This window comes from Sabethes cyaneus, chromosome 2 (assembly GCF_943734655.1).
Source record: "Sabethes cyaneus chromosome 2, idSabCyanKW18_F2, whole genome shotgun sequence".
Taxonomy (NCBI): Eukaryota; Metazoa; Arthropoda; class Insecta; order Diptera; family Culicidae; genus Sabethes; species Sabethes cyaneus.
In genome coordinates, this window is record NC_071354.1 from 36,953,925 (window position 1) to 36,981,290 (window position 27,366).

The following is a 27,366-nucleotide window of genomic DNA, read 5'->3' on the forward strand; positions in this document are numbered from 1 at the left end:
AAAGTGCCGACCATCTACCCAAACGTGGTCGATCTGAGAGCAGGCCTTTTCATTAGGGTTTTTCCAGGCGTCCTTCCAAATGTTCCATCGTGTGAAATAGGTACTGCAGATAGCCATTCCTCTGGCAAAAGAATTCGTGCCCGCAATAGGATCTACTGCACGAAATTCGTATTCTACCGTTTTCGGCCATCGCACTTCCTGGATGGCTGCAACTTCGACCTTCATCTTCTGCAGCTCACTTGCCAGAATATCTGCGCGCCGGTTCTAATATTGCCGGTTCAAGCCTAGTCTCAGGACTGTCAGCATTCCAAGTACCAAGTGTAGTGAATAGCATTGGCGTGATAGAATGTAATCAAATTAATAGCACTCATAGCATATATGAACTGCTAAACTTGCTTAGCTATGAATTTGAATATCAGCTGAAAATAACACTTTTATATTTTAGCACTGCCTCAGCCTCAATACTAATTAAGATAGATGTTTTGTTTGGCAACCTTGTATAAAATTCCTTTGTGTGTGCCACCCCATCGACATCTCTAATAACGAGCTGCAGTGAACTTCAGCGACAGCATGTCCTGGGCTCAAAATTTGACAGCGGGCCCAATTCAGACTGCTGGCAGTTGAGTGAAACGCAGTGCTGACATGCTATCTCATTTTCGCACACACGAGATGTTGGCGGCGAAAACATGGTTGCCTGCCGATGGGGTGGTGTGTGCGCAACGTTTCCCGTAAGGTCGAGTAACATGAGAAAATGAGATATGTCATTCTGTGTGGTGTGTGCTACTTTCGAGAACAACAGACGTGAGATTCGGGATTTGGATACGACACCAAGTTTCCAATAATCGTCGTCCTTTTTCTTTAGTCTGGGTCCGTACCGATTATTCCGTTGTTGTTTATTTTCTGAAATTTTCCTAGCACAAGTTTTTAAGCATATCACCTAACATCAATACAGGTTATACCGGTACTGGTATCTTCGAATAATGGTCATGCTAAAACAGAAACAATAACTTTCTTCATTGCCTGAATCCCGAGATATACCATGATGCAGTTAGCGTTCTACATGCTTTGTCACAAAACAACACTGCGTAGGTCTTATTCTTGGAAAAGCCGTAAATACCTACTTATTTGTTTGCACCTCACCTTTTGATTTTTGCACTCACTAAATTCCTCTGCGGTTGGTCAGCGAAAACTAAAAAATGTTTACATTTTTTCCACTTAACCAGCAAACAACCGTAGTGGCTTCCATAGTAACCGCAGTAACCTTGCCAGCATTGAATACCAAAACCGAACTGCACCCTTCAGAAAGCTGTACCCTACAGAGACTATAGATTACAGAAGCGACTTGGCACTCAAAAACCGCTAAATTTTGAATCGAAACGGAGAGTTACCTTTATTTGTGATGGTACTCTTCGTTTTGATTCAAAATTTAGCGGCTTTTGAGTGCCTCGTCACCTCTGTAACCTATAGTCTCTGTAGCTGCAACCTCGACATTCATCTTCTGCAGGACGCGTGCCGATTCAAGTCCCGACATTCTAAGTAGCAAGGTTTCAATAATCGTTGTCCTTTTTCTTTTACCTTGGTCCAAACCGCGTAGTCCGTTGTAGTTCATTTTCTAAATTTCTCTTAGCATATGCTTCCGCCTGGGGTTGGAAGTACCGACAGCATTTTTAGAGAACTGGTATTTCAGTACTGGTAACAGCAGTACAAGAGGAATCCCAATCTGTCGGATCGTCAGAAAATTTGGTGCTGCCTATAGTACTGTGAGGTGAATTCGACTCCGGGAAGGAATAAGTCGTATCGAGCTAGCAAACAGTCAAACGGAACCATAAAACAAAATAGTGTGGCCAAAATCCGTGCTCGAAAGCTATACGATCGACTGCTAACCAAGTTCGACGGGTCTCTTCTGATGGATGATGAAACCTATGTCAAGACTAACTTCGGACAAATGTCAGGTCAAAAACTTTACTTGGCAACGACCTGGGGGGATGCTGGATGGTAAATGGTTGAATAATGCGTTCCAGAACTACCATGAAGTTCCACAGCCTCTTATTCAGCAACTCCTATCTCTACCTCCTCGTGGTACCATCCGGGCTACGTTCCTTAGTGGAAATCGGACAACCGGTGGAAACTAGAGTCGTATGCGGACAGAGAAGGGGGCATTCATGCGAAGGCTGAGTGTTAACTCTCCGCCTGCTAGACAGTTCTTGTAGTAGGTAAGACTACTAAGAAGTAAAGCAGAGGGTCCAAAGCCCCTAAAGGAGGATGGTTTTAATAGCTGTTATCCATGGCTATCATGTAAAAATTTGAATGGATAAATCCCTTATTCAAGGTGTGACGCGACCCGTACCGAGGGATGACTGGTGGGGTGGGGGGGTGTTCTACAAATTCTCTCACCGCAACGGAGCCTGTGGAGTAGCAGGGCGCCCTCCACAGTAATTTGCCCTTGCTGCATCAAGCCGGTCACTGATGCAATGGACGATTTCTTACCGTGCATGCTCTTTCTGCCGAAAACAAAGAAACGAATGAGGTGGAGAGGAGAATAGGGGAGGAACAGGACTTGAACGATGCGCTAGCAGAGGTTCAGTCCTGGTCCTCGTCTATCCTCAACACGCCGACTCGTTGTAAGTCGACAAATGAAGATATGGCACCAACTCTCTACTCACGGGTCAAGATTCACTCTGCCTGATCTCTGACTGTATGCTGGAGGGTGGGCTGAAACAAAAGGAGAGCCGAACAGTTATGGCCAGTAGGATGGCTGTACAATCGCTCAAACAATCTAAAAATATATAACGTCGAGTATGAGGGTTACTCAAAAGTCGCTGAGTCTCAATAAGAGAGATCGCAGCAAGCTTACCGGTCTTGCGACAGGACATTGTCCGAGTAAATATCATCTTCGGAATTTCGGTTTCGTACAAGATGATATTTAACCTCGGAACACTTGCTCTGCAATCGTGAATCACAAATAGTACGCAGGCTGCAGTATCTTAAAAAGGGGAGATCTTGTTAGGCGTCGCCGATCAGGATACTAGGGTCATAAACCTCTAGCTCTAGCTCTAGCTACCAGCCTGTCACTTCCTCAATGAGTGATAGGTAAGCTTGAAGCGTATAGTAAAGTAATAAAACGGGACATACCACAATAGTTCAAAATACTGTACGCAACAGAAGAGCGAAAAAAGAGGGGGGATGTTCCAAACAAATTTGTTTTTGCCGACAAATTTGCTCGAAAATTTATGATTTGGCAGGGCATTTGCAGCTGTGTCAGAAAAACGAAAGTTTTCGTTACTACAAATAAGACAACGACGTCGGAACTGTACCAAAAGGAGTGTCTCCAAAAACCCTACAAGCATGAATACATGCTACTATCACTACAAAGAGACTTACGTAGTACTGCGCCACCTATATATGCGGTCGTGTCTTGTACACAACCTCTCTGATTTTTTTGTACAGGTTGATATAGGAAGTGTCATTCCCGTGATTCTACGTGAACAATTCCACCCGAAAAAGGGAATGTTCATTTTGGCGATATAATTTAGTTGTGTCCTACAAGAAAACAATTTATGTAAAATGTACTTACTTGACACTGTTGGAGAGTCGTGCAACCAGCACTATAGGGGGTTGGGGGTTCGATTATCCGTAATTCGATTGTCCGGAAACAATGGCTCGATTAACCGGAAGTCATAATTTTTGTTTTTTTTTTTATTTTGAAAAAAGCTTGGGAAAACAAGCATTCCAGACTTGTTTTGCCCATCAATTGATACATTTTAGCCAGTGACAGTAATAGATATAGTGATAGATGGGAACTACACCAATTTATTGGACAGGAAATATGCACACTTTAAGCAAGCAATTCTCATTTTTGACATATGCCAGCTACGATCTACAACAGTTGTCGAGAAATTTGAATTCAATCCCATTATGTGTTCCATTTAATTCAGTCCTTAATGGATTGGGTTTAATTATTTTTATTTGGTCTCGTAAATGTTGATGGTGGTTCAATAATCGATTAGAAAATTGAAAAACATATTGCTCGATTATCCGGAAGATTCGATTACCCGGAGTGTAATTTTTTTCAGTTTTCCGGATAATCGTGTCCGACCTGTACTTATTTTAAAATTGAATCAACTTCATAAAAATGTTTGAATTTACAGGTATTTAAAAATACTCGAAAAAGTGAACAATTTCACCCAAATTTACAGTGCCGATAGAGCTAGAGGTAGTTCCCTGCTGCACTCCAGAGAAAGAAGCAGAAAAGGAAAAATGAGACAGCAAGAGAAAAAAACAGAAAAGAGCATGAAGGAAAACGGGTAAGAAAAAGAGGCAGAACGGGTGAGAGAAGAGAATAAAGAGGGGCATGACAAAAAGAAAACCACGTGACAGAATGGGAGGAATAACTCGACATGAAAAGAGAAAAAAACGGGATAAGAAGAAAATGGGAGAGAAAATTGGGAAAACCAGGCGAAAAGACTGGACGGAAAAAGATGAAAAACGGAAGAGAAAATAAGAAAAATGAAAGAATATGAGGAAGCATCCTAAAGCAAACGAAGAAAACAAGAAAAAAATGCAGATACACTGGATAGAAAAAGTGAAAATACGGAACAAAAGAGGGGAAAAATGCGGGAGGAGCAGAATGGAGAAACGAGAGAGGAAAAAACAGACTGAAACAAATGAAATGGGGTGAAAAAGAATAAGAACAGACAATAAAAGCGATAAAAAGGAAGGACAACAAAACGTGACAAAAAAGGACCCAAACGAACGAATAACGGGATAAAATAAGAGTTAAAAAGCGAAAGACAATGGAAAGGAATAGAAAATGTCAAAGAACGAGACAGGAAAAGAGGAAAAACGGAAGAAGAACAACAAAAAACTTAACAGAAGAAATTTGGGATTCGGGAAAAAGAGAAAAATGGGATAGGAGAAGAAGAGAGAAGCAACAGAGAAAGAGGAAACGGCAGGCAGAAAAAGAAAAAAATGAAAGCGAGAAAGAGGGAAAACGGAACAGAAAACAAAAGAAACCAAAAGGGAAAAAAGAATAGCTAGAAGTAAAGATAAACAGGAAAAATTGACTAAAAGATACAGCAGAGGAAATGGCTGCCACGCAAAAAATACACAAAAGACGAAAGAAGAAAAGAAGGAAAAAATACAAAAACTGGAAACGAAAAAAAAGAGAAAAGAAAAGAAAAGTTTGAGCAAAAAGAAGACTGAAAATTACGAAGAAAAACGGAAACAGAAATGAAACAGGAATTTCGGGACAGAAAAAAGGCAAACGAGTGACAAAGAGGAAAAACGGATGAAAAGTGAAAGCTAAAACCAAGAAAACGGTACAGAAAAGGAGTAAAAACGGAACAAAAAGCAGAAAACGTGACTAGAAAAGAGAAAAAAACAGAACAGAAAACGTAGATTCGCCATCCTTCGATTACTCCGTTTTATTTTTCAAGTTAAAACATTCTTCTGAAAGATGGGGTCCCGACCTTTTGTTTATGTCTGGGCACGCTAGTGGATGCGGCGTTAATTGATTTGTCAAAAATTTATACCGTTTATCAACCGCGAACTTTGAAGCTTGTTTAAATAATTTTTCTAAACCAAAAAATTTATAATGATTCCTAAAGTGTTCGTTTTCGAAATTAAATGACTTCTTTTCGATTTTCTCCTAATTTCGATCAAAATTTGGAACGAATAACTATTTTGCATTAAACTATGGTGTGCCTTGGGATATGTCGAAACAATTAAAACCCGCCTGCTTAGGTATTTTGCTTACTGATTTTTATCAAACTGGACAGTTGTGTTAAAATGCATCGTTAAACACTAGGGGGGGTTTTGCTCGTCATTCTACACTTACAGCACTTGCACAGGGTTCGGTTGCTTCGGTTTATCGAAAAACAAACCTACCGTCGAAGATGTTCGATTCTTAGGTTTGCAGGATAACAATTTAAGCAACATAATATTAGGTATAATCAAGCGAGAAGAGACAATTGATTAGCTCTACTATACTATAGATAAAGTCAAATTATGGGCAATTTACTGGGCACGTTATTTGTTTTTACTATTCATCTTCGCCTAATTGGAGGATGTATTTATTAGAATGTCTTTGAAAGTGTTTAGTTAAGTGCTATTTATTGGTTAGTGTTTTTTTGTTCGTGTAACAGGCTCCACTTTTTTTTGATACTTACGGATTCAGTCTTTGTTAATATGTTTTTTATATTTCGTTTGTTCGAATCGCTATACCATGCTGTTAAATACGATAGATTTGGTAACTTAATTATGTAGAAAAAAATAACAATACAAAAACGTAAGAAAGTTAGATACCGAGTCTAACGGAACCGGATGAGAAAAGGTCGTTCACTAGAATTTTATTGTTTACGTAATCTAAACAGTAGTCAAGCAAACCAACGCGGGGAATAAAATAATGTGCGTGACACAAATCTCCGGGAAGATTAATCCAACATAATCCTCCGAATGCCACACTCCATGCAGAACTTGGCGGTATTGATCATGAAGCGCGAGCCGCACTCGTGACAGAACTTGGACATGGGATTGCTGCCGCCGCCATTTCCCATTTGCCCGTTCGTCATCTTTTGCAGCTCTCTGTGGTGCGGAATCAGTTCGATTTTCTGCGTTTTCAGCGGCGCGGTGATCGGTGGCAGGGACGATTCGGAACCGCTCGAGTTGTCGAACGCATCCTGCTGACTTGAGCCGGTGCCACCACCGGCGGTGGCGGCACTGGTGGTGGATTTACCACTCCCGCGTTGGTGATATGTCCGCCGGATTGTGTGATGTTGCTGCTGCTGATCCAAAGGTGGCGACTGGCGGGACAAGCTGCTGGATGATATTAGATTAGAGCGGTAAGGGGCGGTTAGAGTGCGTGATGGATGAAACTAGTCTGCTACTAGGTGGCTCTGAGCCGTTACTAAATTAACGTGTTCGTAAAATGGAATGTTTTAAAACGTTCTACGGTTTTACTAATGTTGATTTAGAGCTATAAGGCTTGTTTTGGAAGTTGGTAAACAACCTTCCGGACATTGTTAGAAATTAAGCACCCACCTGCCGTAGGCTGAATCGGCACTGAATTTAGACGCTTCCGCGGTGGCCCGCTGGTGATGATGTCTACCGACGGTTTGATGATCCCTGGATGAGTTGGATAGGGGATAACCTTCCACACTGGAAACCTCGTCCGAGTCGGCCGGGTACATCGACGAAGACGATTCGCACATTCGATCCAGCTCCTGGACGCTCTTCATGAGGTCCCTTTCCGTCGGGGATAGGTCGTCGAACGTTATACCACCTCCACCGCCACTCTTGCCACCATCGGTAGCACTGCCGACGCTACCAAGCCCATTTGTACCGAACGGAGACTGGTGCCGGGCTGAGTGATCGAACAGTGGTGATGGCGTCGATGCGTACGGCTGCGGCACGAGGCGTGTTGGTACCGGGCTACAGCTGCTATTGTTATTGTTGTTCACTTGCAATGGTTGTTGATATGGCTGGTGCATGGCGTTTGGTGGATGAGGGTTAAAACTATTACCACTATTACCAAAGCGCGTTGCTGATGGACTATTTCTGGCGAGCGGACTGCCATTGATGTTGGTGTTGTTGTTAATGGTGTCATTAGGAAAGCCATAATTAGTTAACGCCTCAATTCGGAGCGCCGAAGGCGACATCGGATTTGCCAGAGGAGATTCCGCTGAAGTAAAACTGTTGTTCACCGGCAAACTGGGCAGATTTCGGATTGTGGAGCTCGCCGGGTCTCCCAGATTGCGCCGAGGAGGCACTCGAGGTGATTCCTGGGATTGCTGCTGCGGTCTCTGTTGTTGCTGTGTCGTCGTCGTATGGCGTTTGGGAACCTCTTCAGATCTAACGTGGTTATCGAAACTTTTGTGATGAGTATGGCTGTTAGGGGAGGTGACATGGCTAGGATTATTACTACTGCTACAACTATTACTACCGTTCGAACTAGCAACACTCTTCACACTAGATGGACTATCTTTGTTGTCTACATTGTAGGTAGGTTGATAGTATGTTCTACTGCTAAAGCTACCACTGCTGTTGTTTCTGCCATTTGGGATTGGACTATGAGAGTAGAAGGCATTTTTGAAGGAGCGTCGTTCTTCCTCAAATGAGGATATGAATTTGTCAAAGTCAAAATCATCAAACGATGGAAGTGGAGGTCGTTCGGGTTTTTTCTGCACCACCGCAATCGGGGTGGACACTTTCGGAATCGCCGTCGGTGACGACGGCAGGTCAGGTGTTTGAGGTTTGGCATCGTCGTTGTGACTTTGGTTTCGGGCTACTACACTACGTTGGGGCTGGGGGTCGTCGGGGCTTTCCTCACGACTAGCGTCCCTACTGCTACTGTTACTACTAGCACTAGCACTAGCACTGGTGCCATTCTGTCTGGTCAGCGCGGGTCGCCGGTCGTCGCTTGTGTCACTGTTCGTACTGTTGTGGTCTTTTAGTCGGTTATCAACCTCCGGTTGTGCTACGCCACCGCTGCCTTTGCCTCCGCCAGTTGATTCCGGAGAGCTGTTGGAACGCTCCGTTGCACGAATCAGTGGCGGCTTTTGTGTTTCTAATGGTTTTATAACGGGTTTAATTTCCGGAACGGAAATTTTGGCAGCAGCCTTCATGGGAAGATTATCGCATTTGTTGATCAATTGTGGATTGATGTAGTTCGAATCCTTCTGATTCTCTTTATCATTCACAGGAATAATTTTCGGTTTGTTACTTTTGCCTAGGATTGTATCCAAGGAGATTACGGTTGGCTTGCTAGGATTAGTATTATTTTTGTTGTTACTATCGTTATGATTACTACCACTACCACTACAGTTCAAATTGTTGCTGACAATGTTACTGTTGTAGGTTATGTTAATAGGCTCTAGCTTGATGGGCACCAATTTTTGCGGTTGTTTCTTTAAAGATTGCATATCCTGAAGGATTTTTTCGCATTTCTCTTTCTCTTCCCGCTGTGAACGCTCAATTTTGAATTCTTTAATAGGTGCAACGCCTTCACACTGCACAGGTTCCTTTCGGTCATGGCCACTAAGCGAGGAGGATCGTTTGCTTAAACTGTTGCTTTTGTCTTTCTTGTCTTTTTCGGTCATGGCAGCCAGAGCAAGTTCGTGTTCGTACTTCAGGAATGCAGCCAGCGAGTCTGTCTTCGACAGCGGAATATCCGTTGCGGGAAGATTTGGATCTTTGATATCGAGCTTTAAGTTCTTTCGTGTGGCGCTTGAATCTCTCATCTTGGGCTTTTCAGCCATTTGCAGCGCATTAAAAGCAGATTTAATCGGTATTTCATCGTATTCGGAGGATTTGAGGAAATTTGGAGATACTGGTCCGTCATCAGTGATTCCCTTCTGAATATTCGATTTTGCCTTCTCTATATACATTGGCCGTGAAACTTTGCGAGGCATTCGCAAAGACGAGGCACGTCGAAAGTTCGAGTTTATTAGGGGGGATGTTTTACTCGTCGGCGTAACTACCGATTTACTCATGGCAGCAGTGGGTGTCACAGGAGTTGTCGCACGATAGTTGGAGGTTTGTTGTCGTGGCGTTGAAGTACTGTAGCTAGACGTTGGTGAAAATAGTTCCTCCAGTTGTCTCTTAGCGGACAGAAACGGATCATAACGGTCCGGAGTGTAACCACTGCAATTAACAGGAATCAAGACAGAAAAAGAGAAGAAAAAGAAAAAAACACTAATGAAAAAAATCAGTTGCATATTACGTGCGGGCTTCTTGGTACTGGATGATTTCGTTCCGATCGCGCATAAGATCAAAGCATTCCACCCGCTCCACGCAGAAAGCTTGCGGCGAAAGCTTCTGTTTTCTAGAATCGATAACACTACTATCGCTAAAGCAGGAAGGACTCCCTTCCACGGCCCCGAGTTCGTCTTGGTGTTGTTTTTCGGGCCGTCTACCGTGCATTGGGGGGTGCAATGTTTTCTCCCTGCCGATCTTTTTGGGAATGCGGGAGACTTTTTTTCGAACAGAACCACCACCTCCACCACCACCACCGGTTGCAGCGATCGGTATCAATTCATTCGAGTCGTAAAATGGAGGAACAAAATCTTCCTCCCCTTCCGGATCAGGGTCGTCGCCGCTGGCACCCCTGCCGCCGCCGTTGCGACCAGACCCTCGATCGCCCGAGCGCTTGCCCTTCGCAGGGGTGATCGTGTTGGTGAAAGGAATTTCTAGCTCTTCGTCGTCTTCAAACTCTTCTTCAATGCTACAACTGTCTTCCCCGTAGTTGAACTGCTTAGACATCAGACGGTTCTGTTTTTCATAGTAATAGAAGAACTCTTCATACGTCTCAAAACTGGGCACACTGTAAAGAGTCTCCCGGCTGGGCCCAGTTGATGTGGCAGTACAGCTCAGAGAACTCTGTTTGGCCAACGATGAAGTGTTTGATTTTTCGTGTAGATCGAAGAAAGAGGCATCACTGGAAGGAAAGGGGATCATTTTGGTAAGGGTCACTAGAACACACGTGCTGCGTTACTAAAACCGTGGAGTGTGATACTGGTAAAGTGGTAGACCAAAGAGTAAGAATAACTGTAAGAGTTGTGGGTTTTTGGTTTGTATTATGTTTGTTCAGTTCTGATCTAGGTTTCGTAATTCAACAATTCTCTGAATTAGTTCTCTAATTGACTACAGCCGGTCATTACGAATTTATACTCTTGGGAGTATTGAAAATTAAAAAAAAATACTAAGGAGAGGTCACTGTGTTTATATCAGGATTAAACAAATTGCCCAAGTTCTCGGTTGGGGAATTCACAGATTGAAATTATGGGTTACTGTGATCGTGTGTTCTTTACATCTGTCAGAGACACGTGCTTTCAATAAATGAAATATCAATTTGCTGTAGCTGCATGTTTTGCCACGCCTTTCTACGGTCAAAATAGTTTTTGAAAATTTACTTGATCAGACAGCTTAAAAATGTCAAATGGAAGTGTGTTAAGTAAAAAAGTGGTAAGAAACTATTTGAAGTATACAAAACACGAAGTATACAGATGCTACGATCAAACGAGAGTTAAAAAAATCGAAATTGTCAATAATGGTTAAACGATTCATCGGTTTTAAATTTCAGTATCCCACTATCGAAGATCAAGACTACACTACATCTACCGCGGTTTGTTGCAGATTATCCTTTCTGGTAAAATAAAGTTTAATTTTAGAGGAATATTGGCGAGATCTCCGAAAGCATCCAGAGTACTTCTCTACTCGTAAATTCTGAGAACAATCTTTAATGGTTTCGGTTGGGTTTTGTGCATCTGAAAGGCCTAATTTTCACGTCTTGCAAGATAAGCTCACCAGATTATGATGAAGTTCTGAACATTCACGCTAGTTTTACACTCGGAAAGCTGAACTATTACGATGACCAGCTGGTATTGCGGACACTCACTGGCGTGGCCAGTGTATTCTCTGTAAAATTTAATCAAAAAATTTAAAATCAAAATAATTTCTGTAACCCCAGAAGTCCGTCCGTTTTAAATTAAATCAGCCACAATTTTTGTGATATGTAAATTAATTGCGCAAAAATAGTTTTAGCTTCAAGTCCATTTATAAATCAAATCTCAAGTTTAGTTTCAAGTCTAATTTAAACTCATTTTGAAATTCAAATTCAATTCTAATTCATACCGGATTTCGACACCGATTTCAAGTGTAATTTTAAGTCCAATTTAAGGTCCAATTTAAAACCAATTTATTTCCATTTTTAGGTCTAATTTTATGATAAGTGATAGTGGAAAATCGTGTTTCAGTCAGACGGAAGTTTTTATAAGATAACATTCTTTGTTGTTCCTGATTTATGGCCGAAAAACTAAGTTTTCCAGAGATTCCTGAATTAGGCTACCCTGAATTCCTGAATACAGGAATACCTCGATATAAGACAACCTCGTTCTAAAACAACCTCGATATAAGACAATTTTTACCTCGATATAAGACAAATCTTTTTGACATAGCTGGTAACGAAACCAGAGCTAATTTTCCATCCCAAAATCGGCCCCATGAAGATGCTCATTATTTCAAAATAACCCTAAAATTGTAAAAAAACTAATAGCTCAAACAATAATAAATAGTTCAAAAAACGTAAACCTACAAGACAGAGCAGAATTGGCGACCGTTTATGCAATTTTCTTTAAAAAAATCATGTTTCGATATAAGACAATTTCGGTAAAGACAACTTTTTGAAATTATAAGTTGTCTTATATCGAGGTATCTCTGTATCCGGTTCAGAACACCGGTATTCCTGACTATCCTGAATACCCAATTCAAACATTTATGTCTTATGAACCAAACGGCGTAGAGCAAACAGCTTCTTATGAAAATGTTAGTTAATTTTCTTAGTAAAAATTTAGCATATTCACAGATGGATTACCGATAGATCTAGAGGTATTCCGTCTCTTGCTGCTCTCCAGAAAAAGAACCGCCCAGTAAACCATTTGGTTTGTATATCTCGATTGCAACTGAGATATACGAAATCATATCTGAACGAAAAAGTTATATTTCACGCCATATAAGAACATATATGTACCAAAGTGGAGGCGATATACGTGCGAAAATTTTGACAATTATTTGTAATTCTATTTTGCGTAGTTTTTATAACACGCAACTAAATACTCCTGAATATATGATTAAGATATAATCAAATATTGCAATCGTCTATACTGCTTTATAATTCACAGTCATGAATTGTATATGAAGACACGCACGACTGCAAGACAACTTATTGTTCACTTCGATTTGACATACTCTAATCATTATACAATTCCAATGTGAAATTGACATGAAAACGATTTAATGTGAACTTACTATTACGATTTTGTGTTATCTGGGCGAAAATACACAAATCTCGAGATAGAAAAATTCAAAATGGGACATAAAAAGTTCGAAATGGGACCGACATAAACATGGTAAAACGGTAGAAAAAAGACCTTTTTTGTCCTGAACAGGGAAAAATCAGAAAATGACAAGAAAGGAATAGACCAACCTCGAGTTTTTAGTCTTGACCTTGAAATGCGGTCAAACATGTAGTTGTAGAACCACCATTTCAAAAAATATTAAGAAAGGAATAGAGAAAGAGAAACTGCGGAACAGAGGAAAAAGAGAAGAGAAAGAGGGAAAACTAGAAATGGAACGGAATTCAAGTGAAACTAAAAGGGAAAAGAAGAATAGAGAGAAAACAAAATCGGGAAAACGAGGAAAATGGGAAAAAATGTTAAAAAAGATTCTGTTTCAGCCATCGAAGACGATCAACGGTTTTCACGCGTTGAATATCTCGTCACGGTTCCGACAATGCTATATTGTACGAGAAAATAAATAGCCTGTGCAGCACCGAGTTTAGACGAGTCGGCGATTAACAACCGTCCCATTTTTTAACGGAAAATGTAATTATAAACAGTGTAATGTACACTCAAATCTCGTTTTATGTCCACTATTGGGGGGATGTAAATCAAATCGGTCGTAAAAAAGTGGATGTTAGTTCAAATTACGGACGTAAAACGAGAGGACGTTAATTCAAATTTTGGACGTAAAACGAGAGGATGTTAATTCAAGTTTTGGACGTAAAAAAAGTGGACGAAATGACATAATTGGTTCCAACATGGAATAACTCGTGATCCTGACCGTATAGAACGTTGGTGTCTTCGACAAAGTTGATTAGCAGATCAAGGGCTTTTCGTCGGATTGTATGGATTATAGAATTGTCAATTCTGCGTTATTTTCCATACCATCTTGAAGGCGGCAATTATTTAAGTAACCTTCCCGAAGACCGTAACTTTCTAGATAGCCAGCAGCGCAAGATACAGCTTGTATAAGAATGCTACATATACGTTAACGCTACGTAGCGAGTCAATTCTGCACTATTTTCCATACTATCTTGAAGGTGACAGTCATTTTAGTAACCTTCCCGAAGACCGCAACTTTCTAGATAGTCAGCAACACAAGATACAGCTTGTATAAGAATACTACATATACGCTAGCGCCACGTAGTGAGTCAATTCTGCGTTATTTTCCATACCATCTTGAACGCGGCAGTCATTTAAGTAACTTTCCCGAAGACGTTAATTCAAATTTCGGACGTAAAACGAGAGGACGTTAATTCAATTTTTGGACGTAAAAAAAGTGGACGTTAATTCAAATTTTGGACGTAAAACGAGAGGACGTTAATTCAAATTTGGACGTAACGTGATGTAAAACGAAATCACGTAAAATGAACGGACGTAAAACGAGATTCTAGTGTATAGTGTAAAACATTTAAGTGTTAAAAATTTCCCTGGACTGAGAGAAAAACGAAATAGAAAAGAAGGAAAAGAAAAGGGAAAAATACGAGATAATGGAGAAACGGCAACTGAAAAAAAGGAGGAAGAACGAAACGAACGAAAAACGGGATAGAAAAGGAGTAAAAAAGTGAAAAAACCCAAAACCAAGACCGAAAATGTCAAACTGACGGGACAGATAATGACAAAAAACTTGACAGGAAAAGATGAAAAACGGGCTTGAAAACAAGAAAACGGATAAAAATAGACAAACAGAACAGTGAAAAATCAGGACGGAGGAAAACGAGGAAAAATCAAACTACCGTATGAAGAACCTTTTCTCTTTGAGAGGGAGAAAATAGTGGAAAAGAAAAAAACGATAGAAAAAGAGAGTAAACGTACAAGACAGAATACGAACAAGAGAAATCAAAAGAGATAAGAAGAAAGCGAGAGAGAGAGAAAAGAACATTGATAGATGAGAAAAAACGAGAAAATGAGGCAGACAATGAAGAATAATAAAGACTAAGGAAAAAAGTAAAACGGAAGTGAAAAAAACGATAAAGAAAACAAAACAAAACGAGAGAGACAATGAGAACTGAGCATCGAACAAGAAAACAGGAAAAGAATAAAACGGGATAGAAATGAAACGAAACGGACAAAAACAAAACGTTATGGAATAGAACAAAAAGCAGGACTCAAGTAGAAGAGCGAAATAGACGAACACAAAAATCGAGATAAAAATGGAGTTTAAAACCGAAAAGAAACAGAAACCAAGACCGAAATACACTCAAGCCTTTTTTTTACACGGGGGATACGTGCCGTGTAAAAAAAAACCACGTTAATTCGAAAAATGTTGTAAAAAAACCGCGTTAATTCGAAAAATATTGTAAAAAAACCACGTAATTCAAAAATCATCGTAAAAACCGCGTTAATTCAAAAATCATAAAAATAAACCGTGTAAAAAGGGAGTTGAGTGTAGTAGAAATGGTACAGAAAATGACAAAAAACAAGATGAAAAATGGCCTGAAAAGCCTGAAAACAAGTTAAAACGAAAGAAAAAAGACAAAAATGAAACGTAAGAAAATCAATACCACGAAAAAGTGTGAAAAAACACGGAATGAAGAGAATAGGAAACAACAAAAACAAGGAAAAACGGTAGAGGAACGAAACAGAAAACAAGGAATAACGAAAGTGAAAACGAGGTAGATGAATCGAGGAGAACGGGAAAAGGAGATTAGACAGGATATGGAAGGAGAAAGATGGGACAAAAACGGTAAAATAAAAAAGGAAACCGAAGAGTCAAGGGAACGACGAAATAAAACTAGAATCCACGTGATGCGAAGGAAAAAGAAAATAAAAAAGATTAGAAGAAGACGAAAACTCGAAACGAAAAACAGGGAAAAAATAAAAATGTCGGAATACGTGAAAGAATATTACAAAAAACAAGTGAAAAATGTGACGCAAAATAGGACTAAAAATAAAGAAAAAATAGGACAGGAAACGAAGAAAAACGTAACAATGAAATAGGAAACACGGAACAAAAAAAAAAGAAAAATAAAGGAAAAACGGAAGGAAAATGAGAGCAAAAACTAAGAAAAGGTCTCAGAAAAGGAGAAAAAACGGAACGAAAAACGGCTCTGGTAATGATAAAAAACGGAACAGAAAAGTGTGAGAGAATAAGGCGAAAAATGTCAATTTTAAATTTAATATCGTGTACAACTTTAACCCAACTTCAAGCCTAATATAATTCCAATTTTAGGTTCAATTTTATTTCTAATTTTAATTTAAACTCAGATTTAAAGCACATTTTGAAGTAATAATTTGAATTCTAATTTCAAGTTAATTTCAAATGTAATTCCATGTCTAATCTCAAGTCTAAAATCCAATTCATGTCCAATTTCGACTTCAAAAAAAGCCTTGGGCTTAAACGCCTTTTCTAAGACTTGACCCTTCTTTATCGACAGACTTCACGCCCGGCTATTAGAGTAAAGGACAGTTACAGGGCTAGTGCAACAATCCTACTGACTCTATCTAGCGAGTCCAATTTAAAAAAAAATTCTAAAATTCCATGTAAAGCTTCCAGTCCAAACTACTCTCAGTTTAAGACCAATTTCAAATCCAATTTTAAGTTCAATTTCCAGATCAACATGAAGTAAAGCTTTAAGTCCAAATTAGTCCAAATTCAAGTGTAATTCAAAGTTTTTTTTTGAAACGATGGTTCTACAATTGATGAAGGAACGGTAGGGGAAAGAAATGAAAATTTTTGGTAAAGGAGGGGGAAGAGCGGAAAGGAAGGGGGGGGGTATTGGTAGCTATGCTTGACAAGTAGTCATTTTGACTCCTACCTTTTGTCCAATGCTGGAAGGTGCATGAGTCGAACCAAGCTGTAATCTGAGATTATAACCGGATTCGAACCCACAACACCCTCCAGGGCATGTGGTTCGCTGGTACTTGTACTTTTGAACCATAGAGGCGCTGGAGGTACAAGTACCAGCGAACCACATGCCCTGGAGGGTGTTATGGGTTCGAATCCGGTTATAATCTCAGATTACAGCTTGGTTCGACTCATGCACCTTCCAGCATTGGACAAAAGGTAGGAGTCAAAATGACTACTTGTCAAGCATAGCTACCAATACCCCCCCCCCCTTCCTTTCCGCTCTTCCCCCTCCTTTACCAAAAATTTTCATTTCTTTCCCCTACCGTCCCTTCATCAATTGTAGAACCATCGTTTCAAAAAAAAAAATTAATATATGTATGACCTCATTCCAAGGTCAAGACTAAAATCTTGAGATTAGTCTATGTAATTCAATGTCTTAAGCCAGGTTATATTTCAAGTCCAAATTCAACTCCAATTCCCAGTCCCTTCAAGATTCCCTTCAAGAATCCCTCCAAGATTTCACGATTTCATCAGCAATATTGTAACTAATGGAAAACTGTTTATCACACATATTCTAATTCATTTTCAGTCCATTTTCTATTCAACATTCGTTTCATTTCGAATTCTTATTTCTATTTCAGCATGTTTTCCAATGTGCAATAATAAAAAACTAATTAAAACTCCAAACCTGGTGCAAATAAGAAAATTCACGAAACACTCATCGAACTACTTTTGACCCGACATTTTCGATAAGATTTCATTCGGTTTCGTAGTCAACTATGTACAAATCAAGAAACGTGCAAAACAACTTTGACTCAAAAGCACACACTCAAAAAAAAAACCTAAACCTATTCCAGTAGATGATAGTGTTGAAAACAAAAAAAAAATCCAAGCGAAACCGAAACAACCCCGGAACATCGAATCGTATTATACCTCTTGTTGCACTTTACGGTTTTGCTTGCGCCTCGCTTCAGCGGAACTCGCTGTTCCCCGCGGCCAATCAGGTCCAGCCGATCGAGGGCGGCGTTGCTTACGGCCTGTTCTTTTTCCCGTCGAACCTCGTGCGACGGTCTGATAAGCAGATTGTTACTGAAAATCTTTGCTGGCCCTACGCCGCCGCCGCCGCCACCACCACCATTGAGCCGGTTGCACTCGTTTCGATAGTTCTCGTTCGACAACAGATCAGCTCGGATTTGGCGTTTCTTCGATGGAGCGATCTTCGGTTTGCACGCCGCCGGTGGTGTTTCAAACTGACCGTTGGAGGGCACTTTTTTCATGGAGCCGTAATGGTCGGATTTGCTGCGTGCGATGATTTTGGAACGTGTGATTGGCAGGAAAAGGGAATGAAAGAAACGTTGGTTGGTTGGTTCGATTTGTTAGTAGGTTTTGCACAGATGAGGAACGATAGCGAATTGTTAGGACAAGCTAGGCGGTCGGAAACGCAAGATGGAGGTGGTGCGTCCGACTACCGTAGGTCAATTTACTTACTTATCACTGGAAATGGAAGAACTCATCGAGTTGAGGTGACTGCGATGCCTTGGTAGCGGCAGGTCCAGATCTGCGAGACTATTGGTGGAGCCACCACAGCTAAGACTGCCTGAGTATTTCTCCCGGTTTAAGGCACGTTTCGACCTTAACGAAATGAAACAATTTGCATTAGTTCCACTTTGTAAAGCCAGTAATAGTATCATGTATCGTTCAGATAAGCTCAGGTGCAAGAGAAAAGCTAATTTTTATCGGAATGCTTCGGAATGTTGTGACTCACCTGATCTGCGGTGCCTTGTACTGTATCCGCGCGTTTAGCCTTTCTTTGGCAGCGGAAATCGTCTGGCTGTTGTTGATGTTTTTGCTGAGCAGTGCCTTCTCGCGGCACCATTCGACGTGTCGATCGTACGCTTTGAAGCCGAAACAGCGCTCGCAGTAGGGACAGGGTTCATTTTGCTGCGACAAACTACGCTTCAGGACGGGTCGAGGAGATTTCAGTTCCGCTGCATGCTGGTGCTGAACGCCGTCACTGGTCGTCAGGGTTTGCGACCGGGACATCATGTTGCTGTTGACGCCACCGCCGTAGTCCTTACGCTCCGGGGTTGGTGTTTTACTTGTACTCAGCTTTCGAACGGGGTTGGTCTGAAAGTTGTTGAATTGATATTAGTTAAGAGGTTAAATTCAATTATAGAATCTTTTCTTCAAATGAAAAAAAAAGAAAAATAAAAGGATTGTGTCCACAACAGAAGGGCATGACTGGCGGAATACTAGTTTAGACAGGTTTTTGCGAGGGAACTTGAACTTGGATTAAGTGCGGCGTAAAATGAAAAAAATTGAAAATACAGCTTTAATTAGACCAAATAACATCCAACAAAACGGAGTCCAACAAACAACTGAAAAGGAGTATCGCTGTCACATTGAAAACTTGTCTGCCGTGAACAAGTGATAGCAATTAAAGTTAACACCAAATTAAACACTATTGACTGCAATAAATGCGCAGGAAAATGCAATTATTGCTGGCCCATTAAACTTTATTGTGATTAGCAGAGAACAATAAACTTTCATATCCGCATATAAGCAGTATTAGTATTAACAGTTTTAGTGACATCTTTTGCATCTTCATATAAGAATTTGTTAGTCCTAAAAAGAACGGTCTTCGATAATTGGTGAAACTTAGGAAACTTGGAACTTAGGGCTTTTCACTAGGTTTTCTTGAGCAACACAAATCTATCTTCACCAATGCTACAGTAATACGTAGCGTAAAGTTTCTTTGGCAGCAAAAGGTGAACGGCTCACTGGTAACTTTGCTCTTTTGTTCAGACTAAAATTGAACTGCTCCATTTTCTTCAACGTAGATGATGGAATGACGGACCACGAAAAATAGGCGGAACCGATTCTTGTCGCTTGCTCTGGTACATAACACGAGGTACACCAGCGAACAGCATTATTCAAACGCTAGCTCAGCTACTGCCAACAACTGGCATGTCTGGACGCGACAAAGGAGAAAGCATCAAGGGCAAGCGAAAGTCACGCTCGAGTCGTGCACGTCTGCAGTTCCCGGTCAGCCAGTGAAGCTGGAGCTGGCTGCCGTGATGGATTAATTAACTGCGGAAGTGCTGCTCACGACAACAAAAAGACCAGAATTATCCCACGTCGCTTGCAGCTGGCCACCTGGACTGGCATTTCATCGTGACGCATGACATTACACGAACGGCTTCGTTGATCGCATAGCTGCTGTGGCTTTCCGGTTGGTTCGTTGCAACAAGCCGTGCTTGGTTTGCGGTTATCGGTACTCCAATTTACCGAGAAGAAAATTACGTTAAGTGCGTTAGTGCAAGTTTATTGCAAGCTGGAGTTATGATAATCAAATAATCGGTTCTTTTAAGGACCATGCAACAATTGAAGAGTTTATTATATTTTCCTGTCCAGTTAATACGATAATAACACAGGCAACGAGGGAAAAATTGAATTTTTCGCCGTTGCGGACGACCAACAAATGGCGGGAATAAGTTTTCTGGTCACGGACGACATTTTCTACCACATCCAAAACGCCTGCAGCTTGTAAATCAGTGTTCTTCTTGTGTAAGCCGCAGAAAAGTTTTGCATAAAATTTTCAGCTTTTTGAAAACTGGCGCGTACCGTGTACCGATTACCAGAGGAAAAGCACTATTCAACGTAGAAACAGGTCATGAAAACTGTTTGGTTTAGTGTGAGGTATGACTGATTCGTTTTAATAAAATAGATTCAATCAATTCATAGAAATAACTTCTAAATCTGTAGAGGATTGAACGTATACAATGTTCCTACATTGATAAACGTTACGTACAACACATGTAGCATGTATGCAGGGATGGTTCGATCACTTTGACTCAATTTTGATTCATTTGACACTACCGTCTCAGCCGAGCAAAATTTGTCAATTTGATGTATGGGACATTTGTAGATAATAACTAGATCTACAATTTTGCTAAATAAAGTGTTGCTGTAACTTTTGTAGTTACGGCACTACAATGCTAGTACCTCTTTAGTAACTAAATGAACGTTCATTTGATTACTAATGAGGTACTAGCATTGTAGCACCGTAACTATAAAAGATACAGCAACACTTTATTCAGCAAAATTGTAGATCTAGTTATTATCTACAAATGTCCCATACATCAATTTTTCAAGTTTTGCTCGGTTAGGATGCTACTGTCAAATGAATCAAAATTGAGTCAAAGTGATCGAACCATCCCTGCATGTATGCATGAAGAATTGTATTATTACATACATTGATACATCCTACTATCGCTACAAAGAGACTTACGTAGTCCTACGTCATCTATGCGGTCGTGTCTTGTGCACAACCCTTCTGATTTTTTGCATATTTTGTCGCCGTTTTTAAATGATTTTTTGTCGTGTTTGTCGTTTTTGATGGCTTTTTGCCATTTTTGACGCTGTTTTGGTGTCTTTTCGTCGTCTCCATCATATTTTCATGTTATTTCCGTCGTCTGTTCGTTGTTTTTGACACATCTAAACGTCTTTTTGTCATGACTTTTTTTATTTTCTTCGTCGTTTTATGTCGCTGTTTTGGTATCTTTTCGTCATATATTGTAGTCTTATCAACGTCTTTTTGTTGTTTTCCTTCATATTCGTCGTCTCTCTGTCGCATTTGTCATTTTTTCGTTTTTTTTTATCTTTTGGTTATTGTTTAGGCGCATTTCCATCGTGTTTTCACCACATTTATGTCGTTTCTTGGTCTCTTTTCAGCGATTTGTTATTTGTTTGTTATTTTAACGTCTTTTGTGGCACTTTTGGTTGATCGCTGTTTTTGGCAGTTTTTCTCTACATTTTTGTCGTTCTTTCATCGGCTTTTTGTCATCTCTTTGTTGTCTTTTTTCGTACTCATCGTCTTATAGTCATCACTTTGTCGCATTTTTGTTGTGTTTGGCCATTTTGGCCGGTTTTGTCGTCTTTTTGTCATTTTTTATGATCCTTTCGTCACTTTTTCGTCATATTTTCATCGTCTTGTTTGTTGTCAGTTGTCTTTTTACTGCCTCTATGTTGTTTTTCTGTCGTATAGTCGACAGACATCTTTTCATAACTTTTTCTGTCATTATTTTATCGCATTTCCACCGTCATTATGCCGCGCTTCGTCGTCTATTTGTTGTCTTTTCGTTGTCCTTTGGTTATCATTATATTATCTTATTAATGCCATTTTATCTTTTTACTGTTTTCTTTTCTTCATACTTTTCGTAGTCTCCTAGTTTTTTTTGAAGAATGCCTTTAGCATTTTTTGTCATTTCTTTTGGAGATTTTTTGTCATTTTTGTAGTAATTTTGGTTTTGGTGTATTTACTTCGTTTTTTGTCATCTTTTTATCGTATTTTGTCGTTCTTTTGTCGAGACCACCGCTCCGACGACCTTCGAAATACTAATTACAGACAATGTGAAATTATCTGCTACTTCCTGACCAACAGCTTCTGTCAACAAAGTTGTTTTGGTCCTTCGGTCGTGGTTGGTGATAGGAACTCCCGACAATCACTATCTGCTAAGTACTATGCCATTTTGGACTTGACTTCTCCAGATCCATCGATTGCTTCCAGATCATCTCAACTAGTTTTTCCTCTATTGAAGTTCGCATCATGGAAGCTTTCGAGCGTTCCGCCACAGTCATGTAAATCCTGCCAGCGGTCAGCAGTCGTCCCTGTCCTTTGTGCTGGTGGTGTGCTTCCAGCTTCGGATCTTCCGTTTCTGCTTATGCCAATAACGCGGATGGTATTTACGCGTACTATCAGAACATGCTAGGCTTTAAGGACTAAAGTAGATGACCTATTTCTTGTATCTAATGTTTGTATCATTGCTAACTGAGTCGATTCCCTTCAACTGTTTTGAATCGTTGTCACGGTACCTCGAGGAATAGCGACAAAAGTAGTTCGCTGATCAATTTAAGGCATGGAAATTGTCTCGAATAAGTCTGTGTTTCTGCTATTATCAAAGGCATGAAGTTGTTGCTCACTGCAGTTTACATCCCACCTGATAGAAGCAAGATTGTTGAGTTTATCGACGAGCATATCCTTTCAATCCGTGAATTACGTGACAAAGAGTCTTTAGACGAAAGAATTTTCATTTGGGGTGACTATAATTAACCGAAAATTTTATGGTTTAATGGGGAGGACGGAGTACAATACGGCAATTTTCTCCTGCTTCCTGCTGCTAGTGCTGCTGTGGTCGATGAACTTGAAACAAGTTAATCCACTGCGTAATCACCTCCGACGAACACTGGATCTTGTTGACTCTGGATATTTTCGACATTACTCCTGATATGGTCATCACTGGAGCCAAGAAATTGAAGAGCTCTTATTGACCTGGGTCCAATGGTGTTTCGGCGATTGTTTTCTGGCATTACCAGACTTTCTGCTGGATCAAAGCTTTTTGAAATCATCATTGGTAGGGTAATTCTGAACAGCACCCAAAACTATATGTTAGTAAACCAGCATGGTTTTATGCCGGGTCGTTCCGTGGTGACTGGCTTGATTGATTTCACTAGTACCTGCAACTTACAGATGGAAGCTTAAAGTCAGAAAATTTCCATAGTTTCTCGTGAATTCAGTAATATTTCTGGTGTCCCACAAGGCAGTAGCCTGGGACCTTTGCTATTTGCCAATGTGCCAATTTGCCAATATTAATGTGCCAATCTTATTGGACTACTGGATAAACGTAGCTATTCCCGGGCACATCTATTAGGTTAGCGATAACAAGCTCACGTTTAACCAACATTCTGCTGTCATCTCTAGAGCGTCGCGAAAACTTGGGTTCATCACTATAATTGTCCATGACCTAACAGATTCACATCGCTTGAAGGTTCACTGGGCATTAGTTCAACGAAGATTGGTTCGTAGCGCACTCTGACATCTTTTGGTCAGCTTTTGGATTTGGAGACATTAGAGAGTCATCGGAGGATTCAACAGGCAACTATTGATATAAGATATTGATACCTCGGCTCTGCAGTTCCGTATTGTTTTTTGAGCTTCACGCAATCAGCTTCGTTCACAGAATTTGCTGACAACCAGATTTCATCGGACTATGGTATGGTTTTTATGCACCACTGACGTCATGCATCCGCATCTTCACACTGGTCGAAGAATTAAATATTTGATCTTGAAAATGTTTCCTCACGTGCCGTTGCTAGGAGTTTTAGATTTAGTTGTCATATTCATGTAGTGTAGATAATGGTAAAGTTGTCAAATCAATCGACCAAAAATATAGAATACAAAAATACAATATACAAAAATACAAAACACACAATGAAATAAAAGAGTAATAAGCGTTCTAATCCTGACCACTTTTTCACTTTCTAGATTTTGATATTACATCCTTACCGTACGTCTACGTCAAAACAGTTGGAAACAAAATTGAAAACTCGCAATGCTAATCTAAACTAGTAAATTCTGAAATTGTTTCAAACTAGAAAAAAAAAACGCCTAGCCTGAAAGAATAAATTCGTTAGAATGGCACATGTGCTGTGTAGGTACATTATGTTTTATTTTAAGTTTGTTTCGTGCTGTGACACTAAAGCATTATAAAATCTGCCTTTACATTTTTGCAGTAGTATTGTAAGTATACCATTCCATCGATGAACGCCATTTACATTTATGTTTGGCAAGCCAACTTCCCGTAATTGCGTAACTTAGCTTTCTGGTATTTATTACGAATCACGTGTCCATTTTTGGAGTACACAGCTAGCTATACAGAGCAATTGTGTTGTGCATTATTCGCTACTACGATCGTGTGACATTCGAACTCTGTTCCAGTAGGTACAAATACCTTGCCTTGCATCGCATTCGCGGGTTTGCTTCAAGGTATGTTAGAACAACAAACCTATCCCAGATTGTTCACGAGCAGTGATTTATATGCCCGATTAGCGTTTCTGGTAGGCGATGTAAAATTGTGTGGCAGCTGAGTATGCTGTCGTTTATTAGAGTGCCCACATTTTTTTCAAACCAAAACGTTAGATTGATGGGTGTCTTTCTGCGAAATCAAAAATAGGTACCGATTCATCTTACTGTTCATAAAGTTATCCTAGGTATATGAGACAAGTAGAAAAAACGAAAATCGGCTTCGCTTTGAGAAAATGTGAAACAAAAAGTAGTGTGAAACCAGGGCAGTCTTACAGTCATAAAGTATGCCCGATTTTATGATCCCATTATCTTATGATGCAACACCAATGTTTACTTTGGGTGGCATTTATGAGCACGCAGTTTTTGTTAACCATAAATCGTCTGAACGTGGATTTCGGTTTAAATAAAAATTAAATAGCTAGCAGTCGGCTTGAATTTCTTAAGCCGCGATCTTCGATTAATTCGAGTGCCAAGTCAAGCACTTTACTTTGAATGTTTGATATATGTACTGTAAAACTTCCTTCTGCGAAGGACGTAGGTTTAACGCAGAATTAAGTACAAAATAAAGTCAGCCCCATCAAGCACTCATCGCATTGCGAACAGTCACACTAAAGAGTAAGTCTACCAAAACGGATAGCTTTTTTCCGATTCCGCTGATGCTTGATATGGTCCAATGAAGGTAGCCACCCTACCGAGAGTATCTTTAATAAAAAAAACACCAGCTGCATCCATACAAATCATTCCCTTAACTCAACTCAACTTAACTCAACGCGAGTGAAACATTCGTGCGCTCTGGTGGCAGCAAGCCCTCAGCAGCAGCAACAGCATCATTGAATCAACATACCGTTTTTGGCGGTGAAACTCTGGCCTGCGGGTGATTCTGGGGCAGTCCGAAGTTCTTCGGTAGGTACGAGGCCAGCTCGGTACCTTCGCGCCGCTGGCGGGACGAATCGAAGGGTTTGCGCTTTTTCGTTTGCATTCGCTCACAAATGCTGATGTGTTTGGCTAACGATGGCGGTACGAAGTTGCGCGAACAGATGGGACATTGCCGCAATTCCAGGTCCGGTGGTGGGTCCGCGGGTATCTGCAGGAACGGATCCAGGACCGGTTCGTTGTTGCTGTTATTGTTGTTTTGGTGGTTGTTGTTGTTGTACGCGTCCTCCTCGAGGTTATCCTTCTCTTGATCTGCGTACTGCTGCTTTTCGTTCAGGTTGTTGTCTGCAAAAAAGAAACGAAATCGAAAAATCGTATTATTTATACGAATGCATCAAAAGGTCATTATAAATATTATATGTTATCGTCTCAGTAGCAAACAGGTCTGCAATATTATACAGTGAATACGTTGAACTTCCTTAAAATACATTTTCAACAAAAAGGTAGCACTTTAATCAAATGAGGTAAAGGGTCTTAAAAGTTATAGACTATTTCTTTGATTATTCAATTTGTAAATCAAAAAAAAAAAAAAAGCAAATCAGATTCGTCAGTTGCTGCAATGAAATTTTCATATTTCGCCGAGCATCGGTCAATTTAAAAAAAAAATAGAATAGAATCTTGAGAAAGTTCCACTTACAGATATGTGAATTGTTCGGAAGTTAAGCTAATCACTAGCGTGCCCAGCCATAAACAGAAGCATGAGTACCCGTACTTTCAGAAGAATGTTTTGGCCTGACAAAATCGAGTTAGCATAGGATGGCGAATCTATAATTACTTCTCACAAAAATACTGGCTGACTAGGTTAAAAGCTCCGGATGGTGAGGTTCAATTGGATTTAAAGTCAAAGTTGGAATTGAACTAGAAATTACACTTGGAATTGAACTCGAAATTGGACTTAAAATCAGAGTTTAAATTTGACTTCAAATTGAACTCAAAATTTTAAATTAAATTAGACTTGAAGTTGGGCTTAACATTGGACATGCACTTGGATTTGAAATTGAACCTAACATTAGACGTTAAATTAGACTTGTTTGTTTAAGTTTTTACTTGAAATCAGAACTTTTTTCCTCTTTTACAGTCCCGTTTTTCTGTTTTTGTTCATAATTGTTCACATTTTTCTTCTTTTTCCTTCGGCTTTCCTCTTTTCCTCCTCATTTTTCTATATTTTTGTCCCGTATTTTCTGTTCCATTGTTCCATTTTCTCTTGTTTTCAGTCCTTTTTTTCTCTCGTTCGTTTTTGTAATTTTCTCTCTTGTTTTTTGTCTTTTCTATTTCCTTTTTTCCTTTATCCGTTTCCAGGTTTTGTCTTTTTCCTTCTCTTCTTATCTCCTTTGTTTCTCGATTTTCTCCTGATTCGTTTTTTCTCTTTTAGATACCCCGTTTTTTCTGTTTTTGCGTCTCGTTTTTCTGACCTTGTCTCTCCTGTTTTACCTTTTTTGGTCCGGTTTTCCTGCTTTTCTTTTCTTTTTTGTCCCGTATTCTCTCTTTTGCCTCTTTTGCGTTTTTCGTTTGCTCTGTTCGTTGTTGTTTCTTCTTTCTCTTCCTTTGCTGTCCCGTTTTTCGCACTTTTCAGTCCCGATTTTTCTCTTGTGTTCCTCTTTTCAGTTCCGTTTTGTTGTCTTTCTTCTTGCGTTTTTCCTCATTTTCGAGCTCATTTTTATTTTTTTCCTGTCTCGTTTGTTATTTTTCTGTCCTGTAAACTCCTTTTCTAATTTTTCGTTTTCGTCTGTTCTATTCTACTTCTTACTATGTCCTGCTTTACCCCCTTTACTATCACGTTTTATTTTTCTGCTACGTTTTATTTCGTTTGCTTTCCATTTTCGATCTTTCTCACCATTTTTCTTTTTTTCTTATTTTTGTTTCTTAATTTCCTGCTCCCGCCTTTTCCCCGTTCCCTTTCCATTCCATTTTTTTCTGCTTTTTCGTTCCGTTTTTTCTCTTTTTCT

General features: G+C 40.0%; 1 protein-coding gene across 4 annotated transcripts in view; it reads right to left on the reverse strand.

Annotated features, from left to right (window-relative positions):
* Window positions 1-5,754: 5,754 nt before the first annotated feature.
* Window positions 5,755-27,366, reverse strand: part of LOC128738957 (probable serine/threonine-protein kinase ndrD) — a 122,672-nt gene continuing 101,060 nt past the window's right edge. For 3 of the 4 annotated variants that reach the window (XM_053834462.1, XM_053834460.1, XM_053834459.1), the window contains exons 3-7: window positions 25,332-25,705; window positions 18,389-18,750; window positions 18,112-18,255; window positions 7,039-9,639; window positions 5,755-6,816 (exon numbers count right to left, since the gene is read on the reverse strand). In XM_053834462.1, coding sequence (XP_053690437.1) covers window positions 6,432-6,816; window positions 7,039-9,639; window positions 18,112-18,255; window positions 18,389-18,750; window positions 25,332-25,705 — 3,866 coding nt within the window. In that variant the 3' untranslated portion in view covers window positions 5,755-6,431. The remainder of the gene's footprint in view (window positions 6,817-7,038; window positions 9,640-18,111; window positions 18,256-18,388; window positions 18,751-25,331; window positions 25,706-27,366) is intronic. The other variant, XM_053834461.1, reaches the window with a different exon arrangement.